The sequence below is a fragment of the Salvelinus sp. IW2-2015 genome, unplaced genomic scaffold, assembly GCF_002910315.2.
Source record: "Salvelinus sp. IW2-2015 unplaced genomic scaffold, ASM291031v2 Un_scaffold3635, whole genome shotgun sequence".
Classification (NCBI taxonomy): domain Eukaryota; kingdom Metazoa; phylum Chordata; class Actinopteri; order Salmoniformes; family Salmonidae; genus Salvelinus; species Salvelinus sp. IW2-2015.
Genome location: NW_019944912.1, coordinates 19677 through 41228, shown reverse-complemented (window position 1 = coordinate 41228; position 21552 = coordinate 19677). Strand labels below are relative to the sequence as shown.

General features: G+C 43.2%; 1 protein-coding gene across 1 annotated transcript; it reads right to left on the bottom strand.

Annotated features, from left to right (window-relative positions):
* Positions 1-379: 379 nt before the first annotated feature.
* Positions 380-20740, bottom strand: LOC112076225 (choline transporter-like protein 2). The gene is given in 25 exon segments (XM_024143079.2): positions 380-2415; positions 2666-2750; positions 2996-3084; positions 3211-3281; positions 3438-3511; positions 4109-4125; positions 4128-4211; positions 4402-4496; positions 4752-4785; positions 4788-4912; positions 4914-5011; positions 5220-5304; positions 5652-5844; positions 6483-6614; positions 6984-7096; positions 7466-7487; positions 7490-7513; positions 7516-7547; positions 10094-10220; positions 10348-10408; positions 10499-10700; positions 12062-12146; positions 12882-12955; positions 13052-13094; positions 20526-20740. Coding segments are annotated over 25 exon segments (2535 nt in total). The 5' UTR covers positions 20578-20740; the 3' UTR covers positions 380-1897.
* Positions 20741-21552: the final 812 nt, after the last annotated feature.

The window sequence follows — 21552 nt, the reverse complement described above, 5'->3', positions numbered from 1 at the left end:
GAAGGTTCTGAGACATGAAGTAGGGTCTCTCTGCAGTTCCGTCATTGCGTTCCAGGTCTTCCACTGGAAAATCAATGAATTGATGAGACAACAATAAGAGAACCAACCATTGTCAAACTCAACATCTCTTCAGGTAAAACAGTATCCTATTCCTAACAACATAAAGGGCCGGTTTCCCAGACACCGTCTAAGCTTAATCCTGTACTGAAAAGCATGCGTTGATGAAAGTGCTTGTATAGTCCAGGACTAAACTTATTAAGTCTGTATCTGGGAAACTGTCCCAAAGTGAATAGAAACTCACCATTGTGTCATTCTCCCACTGTCCTATCGTCATTCAATATGATTACATTTGTCATTTACATGAAAAAAAAACTATGTATTGATCAATACAACAAACTTTAATCGACAGCTGCATCCAACAGAAGCAAACKGAGTGGAATGTATCATATATAAGTGAAATACTACATCAGCTAACATGTTTACAATGTGACACACACTGACAGAAACAGATAGWAAACATTGACAGAAGGTTGCAAGGTTAGTTTTGATAAAGCACTCAATAGGCAATGTTACTGAAACACCATGCAGCACATAGATAGGAAGAAGAGAGAGAGAAAGAGAGAGAGACAGACAGAAAGAGAGACAGATAAAGAGCGAGACAGAAAGAGAGACAGATCGAGAGAAAGACGAAAACAAAGGCAAATTGGGTCAGTAAACATTGAACAGGGCTTGCAGGGTCGTATTCATTAGGCCATGCAGCGGAAAACGTTTAAAAACATTTTGCAACGGAAAACAAAAACAAGTTCAGGTACGCCTCATAATAAGGCCGGAATAGAGTAAATGGAATGGCATCAAACACATGGAAACCATGTTTTCGATGTATTTGATACTATTCCACTGATTCTGCTCCAGCTATTACCAAGAGCCTGTCCTCCCCAATTAAGGTGCCACCAACCTCCTGTGGTTAATACGACCCAGATCTGAGAGGTTAAAACGATTGCATCACAGCAACACAATCACAGCAGTTAAGCCAGTCCGAAATTCCAAGGCAAGTAGTTTGTGGAATTTCAATACAATACATTAAGTCCAAAAACGTGTTCCTGGCTGGAGGGATCATCTATATAATTGATACAGAACTTAATAAGCAAAATAAATAATTACACACAGATGTAATAAGACATAATAAGCATACTAATTAATAAATACATACTGTACATACACATTGATTCCATTGGAAATCACATTTTCATATCAAAGGATATCAAAGGATTTACCATTTGGTGTCAGCTGGTATCAATGTAAACATTGTTCATTTTCACTGTTAGTTGAAGTTTTGTTTTGATTGACTGTAAACATTGTAATAGTGAATTCATAGTGCATTCATTAGTCATTACTTCATGATATTAAGACAATTAAATATTCATAATAACAATTGTAGTAGTCAGGCACAGGTTCAGCACTCACAAATCTACAGATCCTCACAGTAAAAAAAACATCACTGTCTAAAACCAAACCAACACAATAAATGAATAGTCAATAAATAAACATAATATTTTCAAGCTACAGAGATGCACTGGGTTTTTGACCAGCCTTTTACAACCACAGGACCTTGTTAAAACCATCTACCTTTACGTTAAAACAACCCTATGTGTGAATACAATACATTAGCACTGTGAAAAGTCTTGCATTTAAAAGCTGGTCATACATTTAACTGGTTCAAATCACACAGTCGTTAGCATAGAATTACATATTAGCATAGAATTACATATTACGTCGTTAGTAACAGGTACTGTATACTGGCTCCATACGGCACATGTTATATGAGTAGGGCCAGGGGCATTTCCTGACCTAGTTATGAGGTTTACCAAGCTCCACGTCTCCATGACAACATAAACTACTACTCCTGGGGTGTAGAAGGCGGGTCTTTAGGCTCCGCCTCTTGAGGTTTCTTTTCCTCCGTCTCTTCCTTTTTAGGTTCTGTCGGTTGGTGATCCTTCTCTTCAGGCTTGTCCTCCTTTGATCCCTTTTCTTCCACTCCTGCCTCCTCTTCTGGTCCCTTCTTTTCTGGTCCCTTCTCTTCCTTCTCCTCCTTCACTTCAGAYTTCTCCTCTTGTGGTTCTTCCACTTCCTCCTCTTTGGTCTTCTCCTTCAGAGGTTGCTCCTCTTCGTTGGCCTGCATGAACACATCTTGGCGTTTCAGTTGTATCTCTCCATCTTGTTCTTTCAGCGGTACTTCCTCCTCCAGGCGAACTTCGTCCATCAGTGTAGGTTCACTTGGGTCAGCGTCTGGCTGTTCCGTACCATCTTTGTTCTCCTCTTCCTCCGCCATTTTGGTTTTGGAGAGAATCTCGTGAAGCTCCAGAGACATGAAGTACGGCCTTTCTGGAGAGCCGTCGTTTCTCTCCAGGTCTTCGCCTTCGTTGTGTGTGTGTTTGATGTGTATTATGGGGTTATGTTTGTTCGGGTTAGTGGGAAAAAAGAACAGAAGCAAAAAGTGTGGAATAAGAAATAGTGAAGTGTGGAAGAAGGAGGGAAGAGACAAAGAGAAGGAAAAGTCAGAAACATGGCAGGCAAAAAGAGGAATCTCAGGTAAAAAGAGCATTTCAGATTTGGAAAGTTGTGTGAGTGACTAAAGAGTATACCAATAAAATAGGATATTACTCACAGAAGCAGAGGAAGAGTGTGTCCACACACATAGCGTACACACTGAAGAATCCATGGGCAATCAGGTAGGATCCCACCACCACCGTCTAGGAAGAGAGAAACAGGCACACACACAGTGTTGGAATCAATACAAACAACACTTACAGACTCTTTAAGGCAGTATTTCTCAGCCTTGAGTCAGTAGACCGGCCCTGGAATAATGTTGACCAGTTTTAATGTAAGGGTCCTATAGATAAGTATGACCCTTAGCTTACCAATCCCTAGCACAAAAAACATTGAGAAACATGGATTGAAGTAACAGTATAAGAGTTCGTTCAGGCCTGTCTCTCACCAGAATGGGAACCCAGTAGTAGTTGAGAGAGGGGGCAGTCTGCTCCACAGCCTTAATCCTCCCAGAGAAGAAGAAGAAAGAACAGATTCCTAGCAAGAGAAGAAGAGATGCATATTATTAGGATATGAGGGCTCACTGAAAAGTATCACAGATGGTGGGAAACTGTACAAGGTGTAAATCAAGTCTCTCTGCTTGTGTTTCTGAGGATCACTTACCCACAATTCCAACGATGAGGAGCTTCCCCAAAAACAATAGGAAGTCGGTCACCTTGTCCAAGACAGCCACCCTGAGAAGCCAACAGAGAAATGAATCAAAAGAGACAGAAAACCAAAAAGATGCTATTGCTCTTCAGAAAAGGTCCCAGAGACTGGGGTTTGAGAAGGAGTTGTGAAGGGTTTATGGAGGGTTTATGAAGGGCGTCTCAGTAGTCAACAACACTCACCTGATTATATTTCTCATGAGGAGGAAGAAGGCATCTCTGGCTGAGGTACAGAAGCTTTTACCATATATTGCCACCTAGGGGAAACATGTGGTGTTACAATACAGTGTCAATTCACACTGTCTTCAATTCACACAGTTCACACTGTCTTCCAATTCACACAGTTTTCACAGTTCACACTGTCTTCAATTCACACAGTCTTTAATACACACAGTTCACACAGTCTTTAATACACACAGTTCACACAGTCTTTAATACACACATTCACACTGCCTTTAATACACACAGTTCACACTGCCTTTAATACACACAGTTCACACTGCCTTTAATACACACAGTTCACACTGCCTTTAATACACACAGTTCACACTGCCTTTAATACACACAGTTCACACTGCCTTTAATACACACAGGTCACACTGCCTTTAATACACACAGTTCACACTGCCTTTAATACACACAGTCACACTGTCTTCAATACACACAGTTCACACTGTCTTCAATACACACAGTTCACACTGTCTTCAATACACACAGTTCACACTGCCTTTAATACACACAGTTCACACTGTCTTCAATTCACACAGTTCACACCGTCTTCAATTCACACAGTTCCACGCCTTCTTTCTTTACACAAAGAACTTACATTCGCACAGTTAGGTTGATGAACTCACCATGATGTAGGCGTTCTGTTGAGGAACTTGATGAATTTCTCCAGGCACCAGAAGCAGCACTTCAGGCAGCTGAGCAGGAACTTGGCAAAGCGATTCTGGGCAGCTAGTGGGTACATAACAACAAACAGGAGATAATGACATCTGTTCCTGTTCATTTAGATAACAACCATCTATTAAAATGCAATAATTAGTAGTGACATTTTTTTGTCCATTCCCACTGATTGATGTCAATGAGGAAGTATCCCAGTATTCACGTCTGGAATGGAACAGGACATGTGAGAACACCACCTCACCTTTCAGCTTCTGGTCCAGGTACTCCAGCAGAACCCTGATGACCTGAACCAGAGACAGGATGAGGGAACCGAAGGCAAGGGAGCCTGTATGGTATCTAGACAGGGGAAGAAGGTAAAAGATTGTGTCCAAATTATTGGTCTCTCACTAACTCTCCATGCAACCCTTTCTTTCTTTCTTTCTTTCTTTCTTTCTTTCTTTCTTTCTTTCTTTCTTTCTTTCTTTCTTTCACCCTATCACTCACTCACACACTAACCAGTCACCCCCCCCCCCACCCACGTGCACTGCTTACACACACACACACCACATACACATGCATCCAAACCCCCATCCCACACACTACCCCTCCTACCTGAGGGCTCGACCAAGTGAGGAGCAGATGGGTTGGCTGGGATGTCGTCAGGCTTCTTGAAGGCCCAGTAGTAGGATGCGAAGGCCCCAGCCAGGGTCACCTGACCCAGCGCCGTCACAAAGTTTGCACACCAGAAGAGAGGAACACGTTGTAAGAAGGAACATGATGAGGTATTTATGGTAGTAGCTCTCGCCTCCGTAGAAGGCAAACAGGCACTCGGCGTCCGGGCACCGGGCTGTGATGTTGGTGGTGTTGAACGTCTGAGGAAAGAGAAGGGAAATCTCTGTGATATTAGCATTTCTGCTGGTATTAAAGGAGTAGTCCACTTATATTCAATAAATGAGAAAAAAAAGCCCTTTTTGAACACTATATACAGATAGAATAGAAGGAACATATAAAAGTTTACAAAAAATAMGCCTGATATGTAAACAGGCAGATATGGAAGAACAGAGACATCTTGTGGCTCACCTCGGGATTGCAGGTGTCTCTGGAGTACTCACACTCAGTGGTGTTGAACACTTTGTACACCTGCTCATTGGAGGTGGACAGGAAGCTGGGAAAGGCAGTCAAGGAGGTTCCATCACTAAGGAAGTAGATACTGAGACATGTCATACAGACGTGACCATCTGCATGGAAACTTTCTTGATACATTTAGTTTCTGCAGCGATGACTTGTGGAGGAGTCGTCACAGTTATTTTCCTTGACGGTCTCAGTCTGTCCACATTTCAATCTGCACGGTTCCCTACACCATCTACAGCTATCTAGGCTAGAGCTACAAGAAAACCTATAACTAAAAGTCATCTAGTACATTTCACACCATTACAAGGACCGTTACAGGAACACTTCTTTCCCTTGACAGACATGTAAACATGAATAACATGATTGACAGCTGAAGGATACACAGCGGTGATAGCCCAGTAGGCTATGACCAGGGCCAGCAGGGCAAATGTCAACAGAGGGTAGAACAGTGATGACATCACATGGCCAACAGCCCTGCTGGCCTCCTTGATGAGGGCGATGGCGATGAGGACTCTCTTCCTGAGGAAGATGAGCAGCAGGATGACAACAACCTCCACGATGGACAGGATGATCACTGACGGAGGAGCGGAGCGCAGTTAGAGTGTTTGTGTGTGTGTGTGTGTCTCAACTTGAGTTGAATGAGTTGATGTGAGAGAGCGAGGGAGAGAGAGAGAGAGAGTGGGAGAAAGAGTATAGAGAGGGAGAGATAGGGAGAGAGAGAGAGTCATTTCCCCAAATTTGAAATCCTTATTCAAGGTTTCAAAGACCTCTCTGATGAGAGTAGGCTGCCCGTCCTGTTGGGGGAGGACGCAGAGAGCTGTGGGTTGGCAGCGCACTACATTGCTACCTGCCATAACATGAGGGACAGTGTCTGACAGACCAACCAACCTGCACATGTCCTCTATGCTTATTGTTATTGTTCAATGTATGGTTATTTTGACCGTTGATTATTGTTGTTACTGTTGTCCTGTTGACTATATTGATTATTATTATTTTAATTATGTTAACATTGTAAATCTCCAAAGTAAGCTTTGGCAATATGTACATTGTCACATCATGCCAATAAAGCAAATTCAAATGAATTGAGAGAGAAAGAAAAAGTGAGAGAGCGGAAGAGAGAGAAACATAAATAGAGAGGGAGAGATGGAGGGAGAGAAAGAGAGACAGAGAAAGAGAGAGAGAGAAAGAAGGAGAATGAGTGCATGTACTCACTGAAAGCCAGCCAGGTCTGTCTGATCTGCAGGTAAACAGAGAAGTCTGTTTGCAGTCCCAGATCACGGATAGTGACGTCAGAACCCGGCTCTCCCCTCAGGTTGCGGTACTCCATGGCACAATGGAAGATCCCTAAACATTTTAAAGAGTCAGAGAAATGACGTTGCACGAGCAGCGATGAGCAAGATGAAATACTTCGCTCTCACACAGTGACACATAGTATCTGTCCACGTGTACGGGGTTTTCTTCACACCGTTACAGCCTGGTAGCCATGGGACCAAATCAGCCGAGAAGTTTAGCCTTGCACTTCAACGGAAATTGACCGACTATGCAGTTTACTTAGTGCACCTACGTCATATCACTAAGCCTACCTCTAACATTTCTTAATGGCTAACTTGATAATGCACAATGTTGATTTTATTATTTTTAATTGTACTTTAAATAGGTAAAACAACAGTATGTTTTCAGTTAGATAGGTTTCAGGAAAGGGGAATATAATACCATAACCGATGACCAGTATCACCATGACGATCATGACCCAGATCATGATCCCGGCCAGGTAGCGCAGGAGGACGATGAAGATGAGACTGACCACCATGGCTATCACCAGACCACTGGAGGAGAGACAGGAAATAACATTCACATTCACAGAACTTTATTAAGATGAGACTGACCAACCCATGGCCTATCACCAGACACTGGAGGAGAGACAGGAAATAACATTCACATTCACAGAACTTTATTAAGATGAGACTGACCCCACCCACCCACCCCCTCCCCACTATCACCAGACCACTGGAGGAATACAGATAATAACATTCAAATGTACAGAACTTGTGTTGTTCCGTGAGGGAACATTTATCTCTATGGGAAATGTTGGCTCAGCAATACATTATTGGTAATACGGGTAACTGGCCTATAGAGTGTGCAACTTTCTTTATTGTCTTGTGTCATGAGTGTGTTTACCACAGAGAGCCACTCACATCAGTATCCAGTACCAGGCCCAGTGTAGTCCTCAAAGATCCTCATGGTACCTGGCGAGCCTCAACAACCACATTGGACTTCCTGTAAGAACAACAAGTCCACTTAACACTTTGCTAACAATTGACAAATAGCAGGCGGGCAGACACAGATTGATAGGTGTGTGGTTGGTAGGTAGGTTGATGTATTGATTAATTCATACAGTACCAGTCAAACGTTTGGACACACCTACTCATTCAAGGGTTTTTCTTGTTTTGACTATTTTCTACATTGCAGAATAATAGTGAAGACATCAAAACTATGAAATAACACATATGGAATCATGTAGTAACCCCAAAAAAATTCTAAGTAGCCACACTTTCCCTTGATGACAGCTTTGCACACTCTTGGCATTCTCTCAACCAGCTTCATGAGGTAGTCACCTGGAGTATTTCAATGACAGGTGTGCCAAGTTAAAAGTTAATTTGTGGAATTTCTTTCCTTCTTTATGCATTTGAACCAATCAGTTGTGTTGTGACAAGATAGGGGTGGTATACAGAAGACCAAATCCATATTTGGCAAGAACAGATAAATAAGCAAAGTGAAACGACAGTCCATCATTACTTTAAGACATGAAGGTCAGTCAATCAGGAACATTTCAAGAACTTTGAACGTTTCTTCAAGTGTAAAAAAACATCAAGCGCTATGATGAAACTGGCTCTCATGAGGACCGCCACAAAAGGAAGACTCAGAGTTCCCTTGCTGCAGAGGATAAGTTCATTAGAGTTAACTGCACCTCAGATTGCAGCCCATAAATGCTTCACAGAGTTCAAGTAACAGACACATCTTAACATCAACTGTTCAGAGGAGACTGTGTGAATTAGGTCTCATGGTCAAATTGCTGCAAAGAAACCACTACTAAAAAGACACCAAATAATAAAAAAAGACTTGCTGGGCCAAGAAACACAAGCAATGGACATTAGACCAGTGGAAATCTCTCCTTTGGTCTGATGAGTCCAATTTTGAGTTTTTTGGTTCCAACCTCTGTGTCTTTGTGAGACGCAGAGTAGGTGAACGAATGATTTCCACATGTGTGGTTCCCACTGTGAAGCATGGAGGAGAGTGTGATGTGTGGGGTGCTTTTGCTGGTGTCACTATCAGTGATTATTTAGAATTCAAGGCACACTTATCACATGGCTACCATAGCATTCTGCAGCGATTCACCATCCATCTGATTTGCACTTAGTGGGACTATCGTTTGTTTTCAACAGGACAAGACCAATACACCTCTGGCTGCGTAAGGCTATTGATCGAGGAGAGTGATGGAGTGCTGCATTAGATGACCTGGCCTCCACAATCACCGACCTAAACCCAATTGAGATGGTTTGGGATGAGTAGGACCGCAGAGTGAAGTAAAAGCAGCCAACAAATGCTCAGCATATGTGGGAACTCCTTCAAGACTGTTGGAAAAAGCATTGCAGGTGAACCTGGTTAAGAGAATGCCAAGAATGCGCAAAGATTCGGCTTGTCACCAAAAGCACTCACAAACTTCTACAGATGCACAATCGAAGAGCATCCTGTCGGCTGTATCACCGCCTGGTACGGCAACTGCTCCGCCCACAACCGTAAGGCTCTCCAGAGGGTAGTGAGGTCTGCACAACGCATCACCGAGCAAACTACCTGCCCTCCAGGACACCTACACCACCCGATGTCACAGGAAGGCCATAAAGATCATCAAGGACAACACCCACCCAAGCCACTGCTGTTCACCCGCTATCATCCAGAAGGCGAGGTCAGTACAGGTGCATCAAAGCAGGGACCGAGAGACTGAAAACACAGCTTCTATCTCAAGGCCATCAGACTGCTAAACAGCCACCACTAACATTTAGTGCCGCTGCAACATATTGACTCAACTCCAGCCACTTTAATAATGGGAATTGATGGAAATTATGTAAAAGTACCACTAGACACTTTAAACAATGCCACTTAATATAATGTTTACATACCTACATTACTCATCTCATATGTATATGTAATATACCGTACTCTATATCATCTACTGCATCTTGCCATCTTATGTAATACATGTATCACTAGCCACTTTAACTATGCACTTTATGTTTACATACCCTACATTACTCATCTCATATGTATATACTGTACTCTATACCATCTACTGCATCTTGCTATGCCGTTCTGTACCATCACTCATTCATATATCTTTATGTACATATTCTTATCCTTTACACTTGTGTGTATAAGGTAGTAGTTGTGGAATTGTTAGTGTAGAATTACTTTTGGTTTATTACTGCAATTGTCGAACTAGAGAGGCACAAGCATTTCGCTACACTCGCTTAACATCTGCTAACCATGTGTATGTGACAAATAACAACGTGGGACTTTGAATTTGATTTGATTTGAGATGTCCTCAAGGCAAAGGGTGGCTACTTTGAAGAATCTAATTTGTTTAACACTTTTTTGTTTACTACATGATTCCTTATGTGTTATTTCATAGTTTTGATGTCTTCACTATTARTCTACAATGTAGAAAATAGTAAAAATAAAGAAAACCCTTGAATGAGTAGGTGTGTCCAAACTTTTGACTGGTACTGTATATTGACGGTGTTTCAGGTTGAGGCATGAGGACTCACTTTGAAGCGTCCAGAAAATCCGTGGCGTTCACCTTCTCTCCCTCCCCGTTGTCAAAAATAGTCTCGTTGCCAACAACAACCACACCACCTTTCATGGTACTGAGAGCTGGAAGGCACCGACGAGTGACTGGAGGGAGAGGAGAGAGAGTGGAGATCAAGAATCACTAGCTGTGTGGTCACTATACATTTACTAAGTCTTTATAAAAAATACACACACACATACAGTGCACGCTATGGCTCGTGAGAAGACTTACATGGTTTGCTGGACATGAGCATGGAAGGACACAGGCCATCCCTCAGGATCTCGGGAGCACTCTGCGAAACACAACAAAATCACCCTTAGTTACACATTATTTCCCTAACTACCTACTTTGCCGCTGCAAATGTATCTCCTCTGTCACCCACCATTTTGGAGAAGTCCACTCCTTCCTTGCAGAACTGCTTGTAGTACTCCTGCTCTCCTTTGTTCAGGTAAGCTTTCAGCAACGTCATGTGTTTGGTAGGACAGCTTTCCACACATAACTGAGTGGTGGGGCACTGGAACTCCAGCAGGGTCAGGGGACTGGCACACTTCAGGATGTTGAAGTAGAACAGGAGAGGTTTCTTCCTGTTAGAGACAGTTACAGTTGAAGTCGGAAGTTTACATACACCTTAGCCAAATACATTTAAAATCKGTTTTTCACAATTCCTGACWTTTAATCCCAGTAATAATTCCCTGTCTTAGGTCAGTTAGGATCACCACTTTATTTTAAGAATATGAAATGTCAGAATAGTAGTAGAGAGAATGATTTATTTCAGCTTTTATTTCTTTCATCACATTCCCAATGGGTCAGAACTTTACATAAACTCAATTAGCATTTGGTTTAATCGTTTTAAATTGTTTAACTGGTCAAACATTTCAGGAAGCCTTCCACAAGCTTCCCACAATAACTTGGGTGAATTTTGGCCCATTCCTCCAGACAGAGCTTGTGTAACTGAGTCAGGTTTGTAGGCTTCCTTGCTCGCACACGATTTTTCAGTTCTGCCCGCAACTTTTCTATGGGATTGAGGTCAGAGCTTTGTGATTGCCACTTCAATACCTTGACTTTGTTGTCCTTAAGCCATTTTGCCACAACTTTGGAAGTATGCTTGGGGTCATTGTCCATTTGGAAGACCCATTTGCGACCAAGCTTTAACTTCCTGACATGTCTTGAGATGTTGCGTCAATATATCCACATCATTTTTCTCCCTCATGATGCCATCTATTTTGTTAAGTGCACCAGTCCCTCCTGCAGCAAAGCACCCACACCACATGATTCTGCCACCCCCGTGCTTCACGGTTGGGATGGTGTTCTTCGGCTTGCAAGCGTCCAACCTTGTTTTCCAAACATAATTTATGGTCAAACAGTTCCATTTTTGTTTCATCAGACCAGAGATATTTCTCCAAAAGTACGATATTTGTCCCCATGTGCAGTTGCAAACAGTAGTCTGGCCTTTTTTATGGCGGTTTTGGAGCAGTGGCTTCTTCCTTGCTGAGCAGCCTTTCAGGTTATGTCGATATAGGACTCGTTTTACTGTGAATATAGATACTTTTGTACCTGTTTCCTCCAGCATCTTCACAAGGTCCTTTGCTGTTGTTCTGGGATTGATTTTCACTTTTCGCACCAAAGTACGTTCATCCCTAGGAGACAGAACACATCTCCTTCTGAGCGGTATGACGGCTGCGTGGTCCCATGGTGTTTATACTTGCGTACTATTGTTTTACAGATGAACGTGGTACATTCAGGCGTTTGGAAATTGCTCCCAGGGATGAACCAGACTTGTGGAGGTCTAAATCTGAGGTCTTGGCTGATACCACAAAAGACATATTAACAGAAAGAGACAGATAATATCTTGACATGTGAATGGACAAGAGGAATTCTAAAGGATCAGTATTGAAGAGAGATGTTCAAAGGCAGAATAAATAGGGGGGTAATGGAAGGGACTTACTCCAGGGGGGTCCCGGCCTGGCCACAGAACTGTCCTCTGCTGTCAGTCGGGTAGATAACCTTCCTGGGGTCCCCCTGAGACCAGGCTGGAGTAGGAGGAAGTACAACAACTGTAGTTCAGATACTGTCCAGTTATCATAACGACACACAATGGAATAGAATCACTTCAAATAGATAGAATATCACTTTACTGTGTCTTGTTAGGGCCTTGTGTTTTGGTTAATCATGACCTGGATTTTAAACTTTATTTAAAGCTTTTTCATCAAACTGTCCCCTTTTCTTTTATGTCCGTCGGTGTAGGGAGAAGGAGAGGAGGACCAAGGTACAGCGTGGTAAGTGTTCATTATTTTAATTAAACAACTGAACACTGAACAAAACAACAAAAACGACAACGAACAGTCCTGTAAGGTGAACACACAAAACAGAAAACAACCACCACAAAACACGGGTGGGAACAGGCTACCTAAGTATGATTCTCAATCAGAGACAACGATAGACAGCTGCCTCTGATTGAGAACCATACCAGGCCAAACACATAGAAATACAAAACAAGGATGACATAGAAACACCAGACATAGAATGCCCACCAAACTCACGCCCTGACCAACCAAATAGAGACATAAAAAGGACCTCTACGGTCAGGGCGTCACAGTCGGCCCAGCACCATCCTCAGACAATTGCTTACATTTTTGGTCCAATTACCATTTCGGAAAAGGCTTAAAATAAAAGCTAAAATACAGGTCATGTGACATGATTAACCAAAACCCAGGGCCTAGAACCGATGTAATGGCCAGTAATAGTGTAGTTGTGGAGACACTGACCCAGGATCCCCACAGCAAAGTATCCCAGTATGGCCAAGATGAAGAGAATACAGCAGAACACATCTGTGCAGCCCCTGGCAACCACAGGAGCAGAGAGGGAGAGAGAGAGAGCTATGTGGGTAATTGGTAGAGTGAGGATTGGCTGTCAAAGCTGATAATGAGATGATTACCTGTTGTGGATGGGTCCTTTGAAGGTAGGGTCAAACTTCCGTGCTCACCTGTGAACAAGCAAAGAGAGAGAGTTTAATATTTTTCTTTACATTTATACACATATGTGTATGTGTGTGTGTGTGTGTGTGTGTGTGTGTGGTGTGTGTGTATGTGTTTATATCTGTGTATCAGTATATCTGTACGTGTGTGTACACATTAACAAAGCTGAGACGTATTTTCCATAACAAAAGGATTCTCCCACAAGACTGACATGCCTAGCAACCCACAAAATGGCTCCCCGGTGACTCAGAGCTCCCGGTGGGCATTCTTAGGCGCCATAGTAACGCTATGGTAACACCTCAGAGACTAGGCAGGCGCCACATCAGACAGTGCATCTACTCAATTCACCATAGTCTGGTAGCAGAGCAAGACAATTATAATGTTGTGTATACAGTCTGAATGGTGTTGATACAATGTATCTACAACATCTAGAAACCAACACAAAAAGCCCAATCATCCAAGAACATTTTTAGTTCCAGAGTGACTTATCCAGAGTGACTTACAGTACTGAGTGCACACATTGTCGTTCTTTCCCCCCCGTGGGAATCAAAACCACAACCCTGGCATTGCCAACGCCATGCTCTACTAACTGAGCCACACAGTTCCACAATACGCAAATGATGTGGGCAACATTGTATTTCCTGTTTTGCACCTAAGATCTTGACCCTATCCTGTTATGACAATGGCCATGTGTCTTGTTAATGAACGTGTCACATTATTTTCTGAACATAGAGACAGTGTGACTGAGAACATTGTTGCAGCTTCTTGGGGACATGATATACTGTTCTGTCAACGTGAGATATAACGGTGAGTCAGGCTTTCCATCCTGCTCAACAAAAAAAAAAACACCCCTTTTCTTCGATGGCAGAACAATTAGTTTGACTGTACAGTATTTAAGAACATTATTGTATGAGTGTTGGAAATCCCATTGTACACAACGGCTGCAATGTGATGACACACTGTAGCCTACACTCCTAGAAAAAAGGGTTCCAAAATGGTTCTTCGGCTGTCCCCATAGGAGAACCTTTTGGTTCCAGGTAGAACCCTTTTTGGTTCTAAGAGTGTACACTATTTGTCATCAGATCACACGTTGCAACCATCGAACACCCAGTGTCCCATAGAATAAACCATATTGGTAATAAACCAAAGTGGAGTTGCCTCAACTCACCACATTCATTTACTGTCTTTAATTACAGTCCATAATGTTCAGTTCAAAACATAAACAACGTCACAGACAACAACTGAAAAAGCTACTCCCATCATGCCCTCAGTGAGAAGTGAAAGAAACAACAGACACAAACAAAAACCGTTACACCCTGTCCTGAATATTTACAATACCTTTATTCTTTGCCATCTCACTCCTCAGTCACTCCTTCTCTGTCTTTTTCATCAACAGGTTGGCTGATTCATGTGTTTGTTGTGTTGCCTATATTTCTTTCAGTACACTTTTACTGCGTTAAGTGTTGTCTCGACTCTAGACCACCACCTTAGACCTCACTTCCTTCTTCCGTGTGATTGCAAAATAAAGAACGAGTCAAATCTTGTATCTCGCAGAGTTCTGCCTTCCTGTAACGTTACGCTCCCTCCTTTCCCTCGCTCTCTTCATTTCTCCCTCTCTTTGCCTCTTTTACTGGGCTCTTATCATGGGAATGGGTGGCACACAGGAGGGTTGGAGAGGAGAGAGAGGTAACAGTGCTTTTCTTTTCCCTCGACGCCATTACTTAACCTTTTTCACTCCTAAAATGACTTTGGTGAGTTCACCCTAATAGAGTGGATTTTAAAAGCTATACAGGACTTGCATCTATCCTAATATAGATGGGTGTGGATGCAAAAGTCAGGGTGACTAGAAACGAAGCCTAAACATCTATCACTCTCATGTAGGTCAAGTATGTAGACACTGATATAATATGATCATTCGTAAAACTCAACTGCAGTTCCCTTCCTATTCAGGGGATAGCAACAGGCTATGCACCTAACTGGGTCGACTGCAAACACACACAGTATGTGGTGCACTGTGCATGACTTAGTTAGGTCTAGTGGTTCATACAAAATGTTCCTTCAAATAACATATGCAACCTTATATCTGTAAAAAGCCTACAGGAAGAGGATCCTTCATATGATTYGGCAGTTCTCTCGCTAGCCAGCGATGATGGGACTTGATGGGATTTCTCTGAACTTTCTAACTTCTTGTTTCAAAGTTAAGACGTATTTTTCAACTTTTCGGTCCTGATTGCCTTCACAACCGTGCTGAAAGTATCTATAACTAGACTACATATGATTTACAAAAAATGGATTAACTATCAAATATATGATCTATAAGTCTATAGTCTATAAATGAGTTTTCAACAAAACCCTGACAATGTTTGTAGTCCACCCAGCATTTTCTTTTGTACTGTATTGTATTTTAATGTGTATTTTAATGTGTATTTTATATTGCATTAGACAGGGCGCATTTGGAAAAGAGAGCTCTCAATATGTCTTCCCAGTCRAAATAAAGGTTCAATCAAAAATGAAAATGCAGCCTGCATAGACCACCATACATATCTGAGACAGACTGTGTCTGTTCTGGAAGGATTATACGCCCTCCTACATATTCTCCCTGGTCTGGCCATGACACCTTCCCGCCTTCCAACCTCCAAGGCCATGTGATAGATAGACAGACAGCATGGTATAGACAATACTGGCTAGTGTGTATCGACAGATTTCAGTCTGACAATGGGMCCTAGAGTGGGAGTAGACAATGACGTAAGCAATAGATTTCAAACAGATCTGGGGCCAGGCTAGCAGAAGTTTTTTATCCAAAACAACCAGTTCAGTGAGTCCTTTCACTATGTGACCCCAGCGGGAATCGAACCCACGACCCTGACGTTGCTGGTCGCAATGCCCTTACCAGCTGAGCCACACMGTGCTGTCATGATGAACATGWTCCACTTCCAGACCCAGTGGGACTATTGAATGTCCACTACCTAGACACTCTTAATGGGGTTGTGGTCTAGTGATCTAATGGTTTAGTGTCTGCTGGTCTGTTGTGGTCTAGCACACAGAGACAGGCCATTACTGCCATGGCTGGATGAGTCATCAAAACAGTATCTGCAGATATGTGGTGGAGAAACAAGCCTCTCGTTCCAATGTTATTCAAAAACATGACATTTGAATGTCGATATGAATCTTGTATATTGATGAGTTATTACTAATCCATGTGTCTGTACAGGAATAGGTTGAGAGGACTTCGCTAATACACAGGCTACTGTAGTGGCAGGTAGCCTAGTGGCTAAATTGTTGGGCCAGTATCAAAAGGTCACTGGTTCTAACCTGAGCAGACAAGGTGCAAAAAATATGTTGATGTGCCCTTGAGCAATGCACTACACCTACTTTGCTCCAGGGGTGCTGTACTACTATGGCTGACCCTGTAAAACAACCATTCATTGCACCTATCTGGTGTAGGTGACAATTCAACAACAGTACATCAATTGATGTGTATATGGAATAGGTCATAGTGTAGTTATTACTGCACAACTCAACTGCTTCCAGAGTAAACTTCTTTTGCAGTAGCCTGAGAGAAGCCATCAGATATTCCTGAGACTGAAGAGGGGGGAGGAGGGAGGGGGGGCGTGCCAATTCCCTTTTCTGAAGTGTCTAAACTTGCGCTGGTTGCCAAATAAATCCAGCCCAAATCCTGCCTGCCGCCTCCCTCTCATTCCCCTACATGGCTCACTACAATCACACTAAGCAACTCTGTCTAACAGTTTGGCTGTGACCTGACAGCCAGAGACAGCTAGACAAAGGATCAACACACTCAACACACTCAACACACTCACTCATATGCTTGTGTGTGTGTGTGTGTGTGTGTGTGTGTGTGTGTGTGTGTGTGGTGTGTGTGTGTGGTGTGTGTTTTGTGTGGTGTGTGTTGTGTGTGTGTTGTGTGTGTGTGTGTGGTGTGTGTGTGCCACTTGAGTTCATGAGTTGACTCAGTGCCCCTACACTCAGTGTGTTGAGTGGGTACATCAGACACTCAGCAGTGGGCCTGTGGATGCTGCTACCGTGGTGCTTTAGACTAGACAAGACATCCAGCCGCACACTAGCCCACTCATACACAGTCAGAGGATATATATAGACAGACAACATGGCAGGAAACTAGCCTGGTCCCTGGGCTGTTTGCTGTCTCCAGGTTGTTGGCAAAACAGCACAATGATACCAGGGCCTGTATGTGTCTCATACTGCTGATCTAGGATCAGTTTCAATACTCCTACTCCAAGATAAACACTCTTCTAGATCAGCACTCCTACCTCCTAGATCAGCACTCCTCCTCCTAGATCAGCACTCCTACCTCCTAGATCAGCACTCCTACCTCCTAGATCAGCACTCCTACCTCCTAGTCAGCACTCCTACCTCCTAGATCAGCACTCCTACCTCCTAGATCAGCACTCCTACCTCCTAGATCAGCACTCCTACCTCCTAGATCAGCACTCCTACTTCCTAGATCAGCACTCCTACTTCCTAGATCAGCACTCCTACCTCCTAGATCAGCACTCCTACATCAGCACTCCTACCTCCTAGATCAGCACTCCTACCTCCTAGATCAGCACTCCTACCTCTAGATCAGCACTCCTACCCTCTAGATCAGCACTCCTACCTCCTAGATCAGCACTCCTACCTCCTAGATCAGCATCCTACTCTACAGCACTCCTACCTCCTAGATCAGCACTCCTACCTCCTAGATCAGCACTCCTACCTCCTAGATCAGCACTCCTACCTCCTAGATCAGCACTCCTACTCTGAGACACTTTATGAATAGAGGCCCTGGCTAACAAAAAGCTGGGATCCGGGCTTTTACAAAAAGCTGGGATCCTTCAGGTTTCGGGGCTGCACTGGGCAATACGGACTTTCAGCTCCCTCCAAAGATTTTCTATTGGGTTCAGGTCTGGAGACTGGCTAGGCCACTCCAGGACCTGAGATGCTTCTTACGGAGCCACTCCTTAGTTTTCCTGGCTGTGTGTTTCGGGTCGTTGACATGCTGGTAGACCCAGCCATGACCCATCTTCAATGCTCTTACTGAGGGAAGGAGGTTGTTGGCCAAGATCTCGCGATACATGGCCCCATCCATTCTCCCCTCAATACGGTGCAGTCGTCCTGTCCCCTTTGCAGAAAAGCATCCCCAAAGAATGATGTTTCCACTCCATGCTTCATGGTTGGGATGGTGTTCTTGGGGTTGTACTCATCCTTCTTCTTCCTCCAAACACGGCGAGTGGAGTTTAGACCAAAAAGCTCTATTTTTGTCATCAGACCACAGGACCTCCCATTCCTCCTCTGGATCATCCAGATGGTCATGGCAAACTTCAGACGGGCCTGGACATGCGCTGGCTTGAGCAGGGGACTTTGCATGCGCTGCAGGATTTTAATCCATGACAGCGTAGTGTGTTACTAATGGTTTTCTTTGAGACTGTGGCCCAGCTCTCGTCAGGTCATTGACCAGGTCCTGCAGTGTAGTTCTGGGCTGATCCCTCACCTTCCTCATGATCATTGATGCCCCACGAGGTGAGATCTTGCATGGAGCCCAGACCGAGGGTGATTGACCGTCATCTTGAACTTCTTCCATTTTCTAATAATTGCGCCAACAGTTGTTGCCTTCTTACCAAGCTGCTTGCCTATTGTCCTGTAGCCCATCCCAGCCTTGTGCAGTCAACAATTTTATCCCTGATGTCCTTACACAGCACTCTGGTCTTGGCCATTGTGGAGAGGTTGGAGTCTGTTTGATTGAGTGTGTGGACACGTGTCTTTTATACAGGTAACGAGTTCAAACAGGTGCAGTTAATACAGGTAATGAGTGGAGAACAGGAGGGCTTCTTAAAGAAAAACTAACAGGTCTGTGAGAGCCGGAATTCTTACTGGTTGGTAGGTGATCAAATACTTATGTCATGCAATAAAATGTAAATGAGTTACTTAAAAATCATACAATGTGATTTTCTGGATTTCTGTTTTAGATTCCATCTCTCACAGTTGAAGTGTACCTATGATAAAAATTACAGACCTCTACATGCTTTGTAAGTAGGAAAACCTGCAAAATCGGCAGTGTATCAAATACTTGTTCTCCCCACTGTATATTATATATATTATTACAAACCTAGGCCTCTATCTTCATCATAATATGACTAGGGTGGTGCCTAAATGCTGAATTACCGACAARGTATTGTAAGCCTGCTATGTTGGTAATCAGTTGAGGTTTGAAGTGCAGGTTTATTCCAACATGTGATGACATTGACTGGAGGGATTAAGGCTAAACAGGACGGAGGACCTCGATGACTCAACAGATCTTCTGAACAACAACTCAACCCAAAGTCCAACCACCATTTGGAAGTGCAACTGCAGCGAAGGACAGGCTGACTATCAGTCTACCTCTCGAGAGACATGTGACATGCCACGCAATGAGTGACGTTTTAGAAAGTCGTCATGGCAAAACTGAAAAAAAATCAGTGTTAATGATACACTGTAGCTGAGGGCCAATTGTTTCCACTGCGGTGGTGTGTGTGTGTGTGTGTGTGTGTGTGTGTGAGTGTGTGTGTGAGTAATAACCATATGGCATTCTAGATATCACCACATGGGTGTTGTCACACAAACAACTTCTGTGAGAGAGCAGACTGAGCATTTTAAATTGTACCTTTATTTAACTAGGCAAGTCAGTTAAGAACACATTCTTATTTACAATGACAGCCTACCAGGGAAGAGTGGGTTAACTGCTTGTTCAGGGGCAGAACAACAGATGTGTACCTTGTGAGCTCGGGGATTTGATCCGGCAACCTTTCGGGTTACTGGTCTAACACTCTAACCACTAGGCTCCCTGCCGCCCAAGCTGTCAACACTCATTCATTGTACTGATTATTCTGTTATAGAAATGAATTGGTAATGAATTATACATTGCCTGCAAGGCAACATTTGACTAATAGCTTTGTCTAATATACTTGTTCAAGTCAAGRYGACAAAGGCTGTAGAATAGACTATCCGACTTTGCTATCTGATTCTTCTGATTCCAATTAGTGGGAACAATGGACCATGTGGGAGACATATAGGCCTAGYKCATAGGGGGTTATTCATTTCCATATGATCAGTGTACATAATAGGGCAACAATGAATATCACTTAGTCCTTAAATTGAACATAAACAGCGCATCGCTAGATAGATGTAGGCTGGAGCAGCACAGCTGCAAGCCTTTGATAAATGCAGGATTGATTCTTTGTAAAGGGTATTTTTAAATGGGAAACGTAAACTATTATTCTGCACGCTGATTAGGATGATGTTGTTGCGATGTAAATCTGTTTGGGAGTGGGACACACGCGGCCGGTCCCCACCCATCATTCACGAGTCATTGTTTCCATTTTRTTCCACCCACACCCCTTTTTTCAAAAATAACTGTGCGAAGAGAATGCGAAGAAAGGGAACATTTCTTACCATATTTCGAGTCCGGAGTCGGATTCTTCTCGTTTGGCTCCATGGTTGAATACTTGGGTGTTCTCGCTGCTAGCTGCTGATCAAATTTTGGACAGTTACCATGGAAATGTCGAAGAAAAAAAACATCAATAACACAGTGAGCGATTCGCCGTCAAAACAGAACTGCACTGTGGCAAGAACCATACCAAATCATGATACATTCCATACCACGAGAGAGAGAGACAGTGGCCATATAAGAATAAAACGAACACTGACAGCGTGCTCGGCCAATTAAATAACCCTGAAGGCCTGACCAAAACTATGTATTTCTTGCTGCCCTTCAAAGGAATGTGAAGAGGGGTTGTGCTGCCAGACACTATGAATAGCCTATTTTAATTAAAAAATCATTAGGCAACATTATTCTTTACAACATGCAAATAAAATGTAGAGACTAAGTTGTTTAAACTTAAAGGAAATCTCTCACAGCTTTGAGTGGAAAAATTCACTAGAGATCAACAAAATCGAAAAGAATGCAAACAGTAAAAAGGTGCATGCAGTGAAGAGAGGAAGAAAGAGAGACATTGTGTTAAAATAACAGAGTTGGAGAGAGAGAGAGAGAGAGAGAGAGAGAGAGAGAGAGAGGAGAGAGAGAGAGAGAGAGAGAGAGAGAGAGAGAGAAGAGAAGAGAGAGAAGAGAGAGAGAGAGAGAAGAGAGAGAGAGACAGAGAGAGAAAGAGAGAGAGAGAGAGAGAGAGAGAGAGAGAGAAAGAGAGAGAGACAGAGAGTGTCATGTTTTGTCTTTGATCATCATGTCTTGTCCCTGTGCTTCCTCTGCTGGTCTTATTAGGTTCTTTCCCTCTTTCTATCCCTCTCTCTCCCCTTCCTCTTTCCCTCTCTCGCTCTCTCTCTCTATCGTTCCGTTCCTGCTCCAGCTGTTTCTCATTCTCCTAACGACCTCATTTACTCTTTCACAACCTGTCCCTATTTTGCCCTCTGATTAGAGTCCCTATTTCTCCCTCTGTTTTCCGCTTCTGTCCTT